At 46.2% G+C, this 6000-nt stretch overlaps 1 protein-coding gene across 1 annotated transcript in view; it reads left to right on the top strand.

The window, feature by feature from the left end:
- The first annotated feature begins 539 nt into the window (after window positions 1–539).
- LOC144677033 (vasoactive intestinal polypeptide receptor 2-like) overlaps window positions 540–6000 on the top strand; it is a 215023-nt gene continuing 209562 nt past the window's right edge. The window contains exons 1-2 of the mRNA XM_078537306.1: window positions 540–802; window positions 1961–2066. Of these exons, the coding sequence (XP_078393432.1) occupies window positions 752–802; window positions 1961–2066 (157 nt within the window). The 5' untranslated portion in view covers window positions 540–751. The remainder of the gene's footprint in view (window positions 803–1960; window positions 2067–6000) is intronic.

The following is a 6000-nucleotide window of genomic DNA, read 5'->3' as shown; positions in this document are numbered from 1 at the left end:
CTCACTCAGTCGCCGGGCTCTTCCGTACATACAGCACTGGACTCAGTGTGACCAGGGCGGGCTAAAGAAGACGGAACAAGGCAAATGTTTAAAAAGTGAGAGGGGGAAATGGGCGGGGGGCAGTGAGGGGGGTACGGCGGAGAGTGGGGAGGGAGGGAGAGGGAGAGAAAGCGAGAGAGGGGAGTGGGAGAGACAGGGAGCGAGGGAGAGATAGGGAAGAGGGGAGAGAGTGAGTGTGGAAGAGGAAGGGAAAAGGAGTGGGGGAGAGAGTTAGGGGAGAGAAAGAGTGGGAAGGGAGAGAGGGTAGAAAGGGGTCAGAGGAAGAGAGGTGGGCAAGGGGGAGAGGAGAGAGAGGGGAGGAAGGGAAAGAGGGGAGGGAGAGAAAGAAGGGGAAGGGGGAGTGGTATGGAGAGAGTAAGGGAGTGGTAAGGGGAGAGGGAGAGATGGGGGAGGAGAGGGAGAGAGGTGGAAGAAGACGAGAGGGGGAGAGTGGAAGAGGGAGGGAAGAGGAAGAGGAAGAGGAGAGAGAACGGGAGAGAGAAACAAGCGACCTTTTCTGAATTAATCACTTGGAATTAAATTTGCCTTCATTGAAATTTGCAGGCGGGAGGCTGCCTGGCGAGAGGTGGAACTGACTGTGCAGTTAGCAAACTTCCCAATTCCCACTGTAAGGTCCTTCCCTGCAGTGGAATCGGATGGTGCTCCCGACTGGAAGGAGACCACAGTTTAGAAAGCTGACCGAGGCGTCACCATGAGGGACCTTCTGTTCATAATCTCCTTAACCTTCTACGCCTTGGTTTCGGTGAGTCTGGGGATAAGGTCTATTCACAACTGGCAAGGTTCAGACAGATTGGATACATTGCCCTGACTTTCAAAAGTGAGGGAGGTTTTAACGGGAACGCGGGGCAGGTCAGTCTTACAGCCAACTTTGGCCGAAAAGAAAACACATCTTGATCTTCCCGCTAATCAGTTTAATTCTGTGTTTAGCCTGAACCTTGTCGGTGTTGTGGACAACCTTGTGGAAACGAGGAACGGGCAAATCACAGTCAACTATTAAACTATTTAAAATTGTTTTTTTTTTGTTAATCCCTTTTGCCTTTTACGGTGTTTTTGTGGTTTCGGATTAATTTTAATTACGGTTTGGATGCGGTGTATGACACAAATGTGTATAAATCAATGTTTCATAGAGCTGAGTTGTTAAATGGGCAGCGCGCGTCTCAGGACCATCGCTAGCTTAGCTTGTCTTACCGAGCTGCCGCTGAAGGAGCGGCTTGAACTCCTGAGATTGTGACCTTTTAGACCTGCCCTGTGCCCCCCACCCCCTCCCTGGGATGGCCAACCCCCTTCCCCCGCCGGGAGCGGCCACACATGCCCCCCCCCCCTGTAAATCTCACACAACATGGGGCGAGACGGAGCCACTGGCCGAAGGGTCTCGAACGCGCTTCCATAGTATGAATGACCCGGGTTTGAAAAGACTTGGCCAGCACCAAGAGAGTGTGCTGCTTGAACAATGAGGGAGTGCCCGAGGGCGGGAAAGCGCCACCAAATATTTTTTGGGGGCTTCCTCAGGCGGAACCGATCGAATCCTGTCTCCAGTTTTATATGTTTTCTGAACATGTGGAAACGGGGTTTGTACAAAGGGAAATAATGGTCCTTTAAATGTTCTATGAAAATAGTTTCTCCCAGATGTGTGTGTGTGTGTGTGTGTGAATTTTCACCCCAGGTTTAAAGTTAGTCGGTGGGCAGGGAGTGGGTGAGGTAACTTATCCCCATTAAACAGTCATATTTATAACGTGACACATTAAACACCTGCCACCGACCCCATTCATTCACAGCGAGCTGCCTGGTTGTGTTAACACGGTTAGTCGGTGGTACTGTAGCTGGCCGCGTGTGTGTGTGTGTGTGTACAGTAAACGGCGTGTGTATCAAACCACCCCCTTTTCCTTCTCACTGTCTGCAGGTGAACGGCATTCACTCCGACTGCCAACTGTACCTGGAGTTAAAGCAGGAGGAATTCCGCTGTTTGACCCGATTGAACAAGCTCAACAGCACGGATCTCTCGGACGGTGAGGACATTGGCCCGTTTGGCGCTGGGGTTGGAATGCCGGACAGGCAACCGAGTCAGTCAGTGTAAAAACAGAACATCTTCCGTCTTTATTTCAGATCTCCAGCACCCGCAGTATTTTGCTTTTGTCATCAGTCATTCAATGTGTCTGTCCAATCAAACTCCAGGGGAATTGGTAACCTGGATTCCTTTAACCTGGTAAAAACATCCCAAGCATTCAGTGAAACGAAACCCCTTCAGTGCTGCATACTAGCAAATCCTATACTCACCCCATTGTGCCCAAACTGTGATAATGATAATTATATCTATATATATTAGAAAGGAGTGTAAAAATAGGGAAGGAAGTCTTGCTAAAACTATACAAGGCACTAGTTAGACCACATCTAGAATACTGAACAATTTTGGTCCTCTTACTTAAGGAAAAATAAACTGACATTGGAGACAGTCCAGAGAAGATTCACTAGGTTGATCCTGAGGATGGAGGGATTTTCTTATGAGCAGAGGTTGAGTAGGTTGGGCCTGTACTAATTAGAGTTTAGAAGAATGAGAGGTGACTTTATTGAAACATATAAGATTCTTAGGGGGCTTGACAGGGTAGGTGCTGAGAGGTTGTTTCCCCTTGTGGGAGAGTCTAGGACCAGAGGGCATAATCTCAGAGTAAGGGGCCACCCGTTTAAGACAGAGATGAGGAGGAATTTCTTCTCTAAGAGGGTGGTGAATTCTGTGGAATTCTCTCCTGCAGAGGGCTGTGGAGGCTGGGTTGTTAAGTATATACAAGGCTGAGATAAACATTTTTAATCAGTAAGGGAATCAAGGGTTATGGGGAAAAGGCAGGAAAGTGGAGTTGAGGATTATCAGATCAGCCATGATCTCATTGAATGGCAGAGCAGACTCAATGGGCTGAATGGACTATTTCTGCACTTACGCCTTATGGTCTTAACACAAGAAATAGGAGCAGGAGTAGATCATACTGCTACATTTTTCCAGGACTTTATGTTTTTATTTCAGATTTCCAGCATCCACAGCATTTTGCTTTTATGATCATGGCTGATCTTGGGCTTCAACTCCACTTTCTCTCCCAGTCCTCATATCCCTTGATTCCCTGAGAGATCAAATATCTGTCTATCCCAGCCTTAAATATATTCAATGATGGAGAATCCACACTCCTGGGGTGGGGAATTCCAAAGATTCGCAACCCTTTGAGTGAAGAAATGTCTCCTCATCTCAGTCCTAAATGATTGGTTCCTTATCCGGAGACTATGCCCCTGTGTTCTAGATTCCCGTGCCAGCGGAAACAATCTCTCAGTATCTACCCTGTCAGCCCCTTCAGAATCTTATAGGTTTCAATGAGATCACCTCTCATTCTTCTAAACTCTAGAGAATATAGACCCAGTTTACTCAGCCTCTCATCAGAGGACAACCCTTTCAGCCCACGGACCAATCTAGTGAACCTTTGCTGCACTGCCTCCAATGTAAATATATCCTTCACAAGAACACAAAACACAAGAAATAGGAGCAGGAGTACACCACATGGCCCAGCAAGCCTGCTCCGACATTCAATGCGATCATGGCTGATATATATGTTTCAACTCCACTTCGTTGCCCAATATCCCTTGAGAGACAAAAAAATCTGGCTATTCCAGCCTTAAATGTATTCAACAGTGGTGCAACCACAACCCTCTGGGGCAGAGAATTCCAAAGATTCACCCGTTGAGTGAACTAATTTCCCTTCATCTCAGTCCGAAATGATCGGCCCCTTATTCTGAGACTGTGCCCTGCGTTTTAGATTCGCGACCAGCGGAAACAATCTCTCAGCGTCTACCCTATCGAGCCCCTTCAGAATCTTGTACACTTCAATGAGATTGACTCTCATTCTTCTAAACTCCAGAGAAAATAGACCCAAATTGCTCAGCCTCTCATTATAGGACAAACCCCTCATCCCTGGGACCAATTTAGTGACTCTTTGCTGTACCCCCTCCAGTTCAAGTATGTTGTTTCTTAAATGTGGAAACCAAAACTGCACACAGTACTGCAGATGTGGTCTCAACAAAACCCTGTAGAACTGTAGCAAGACTTCTTCATTCTTATCCTCCAATCCCCTTGAAAAAAGACCAACATGCCATCTGCCTTCCTAACTCTTTGCTCTACCTATATGGTAACTTTTTGCGTTCCTTGTATGAGCATGCCCAAGTCTCTAGCTTACCATCTATTTCTGGAAGGAAACTTGTGTCTTCTACTGTGAAGACAGACACAAAATATTTGTTCCTTTTTTGTTATTCATTCATGGGATGTGGGTGTCACTGGCTAGGCCAGCACTTAGTGCCCATCCTTAATTGCCCTTGAGAAGGTGATGGTGAGCTGCCTTCTTGAACCGCTGCAGTCCATGTGGTATAGCTACACCCACAGTGCTGTTAGGGAGGGAGTTCCAGGATTTTGACCCAGCGACAGTGAAGGAACGGTGATATATTTCCAAGTCAGGAGAGTGAGTGACTTGGAGGGGAGCTTCCAAGTGGTGGTGTTCCGATGTGTCTGCTGCCTTTGTCCTTCTAGATGGTAGTGGTCGTGGGTTTGGAAGGTGTTGACTAAGAAGCCTTGGTGAGTTGCTGCAGTGCATCTTGTAGATGGTACACACTGTTGCCCCTGTGCTTTGATGGTTGAATGTTGAAGGTGGTGGATGTGGTGCCAATCAAGCGGGTTGTTTTGTCCTGGATGGTGTTGAGCTTCTTGAGTGTTGTGGCAGCTGCACTCATCCAGGCAAATGGAGAATATTGCATAACACTCCTGACTTGTGCCTTGTAGATGGTGGACAGGCTTTGGGGAGTCAAGAGGTGAGTAACTCTCTGCAGAATTCCCAGCCTATGACCTGCCCTTGTAGCCACATCATTTATATGGCTAGTCCAGTTCAATTTCTGATCAATGGCAACCCCTAGGATGTTGATAGTGGGGGATTCAGCGATGGTAATGCCATTGAATGTCAAGGGGAGATAGCTGGACTCTATTGTTGGAGATGGTCATTGCCTGGTACTTGTGTGACGCAAATGTTACTTGCCACTTATCAGCGCAAACCTGAATGTTGTCCAGGTCTTGCTGCATGTAGGCAGGACTGCTTCAGCATCTGAGGAGTCGTGAATGATGCTGAACATTGTGCAATCAATTATGATAGAGGGAAAGTCTAATGACCTGATGACTGGCATTAACTGGTGTTTGTCCATTGTAATTCCTCTACCAATCAGAGTCCACTTGCCAACCAATCAGCACTCCCTTCTCATGAAGTATAAATTGTTGTTCACATTACATTTGGTATTTTTGTGAATGTCGTGGCGAGTGCAAGATGAGTCTTTTTTCAGTGATACGCATGTTCTGAATGACTATTGGTACTCTGAAATATTTATTTCCCAACCTTGATTACCTTGTAACCATGTCTCTGTAATGGCCATTAGATCTAAATCTTTGTGCCACTAGTTCATCTATCTTATTGCAGATGATTCATACATTCAGATAACGAACTTTTAATTTTTTTTAGTCGTTTGGTAGTACAGGACTTGAGTATTGCTGAAAGAAAGAGACATATTTAAGATTTTTATCTTGCACTCATCATGACACTCTCAAGGAAACCAATATAAGGGGAAAACAACAATTTATACAGTATGTGAAGCGAGTGCTAATTGGTTGGTTGGCAGGTTGTGTTGCTATGGAGAATGCACCACTGATGGTGACTGACATGTAACCGGCAAGCACTGTTTGAAATTAAACCAGGCAGCTTGACCATGTTTGGTCAAGGCATTGCCCTGAGGAATGAGTCAGCAAATGGCTGTTACTTATTTTGTTTAGGTAAAACAGGCGTTATGTGTGTACATGTTCTTTCTGTCTGCAGAGAACAAGGTCCCGTGTATTAATATATGTAGTTTTCAGTACACACAAATGCACCACATTGT

Source organism: Cetorhinus maximus, chromosome 3 (genome assembly GCF_964194155.1).
Source record: "Cetorhinus maximus chromosome 3, sCetMax3.hap1.1, whole genome shotgun sequence".
Classification (NCBI taxonomy): Eukaryota; Metazoa; Chordata; class Chondrichthyes; order Lamniformes; family Cetorhinidae; genus Cetorhinus; species Cetorhinus maximus.
The sequence above is the reverse complement of the archived record's forward strand: the minus strand, read 5'-3'. Positions and strand labels throughout refer to the sequence as shown.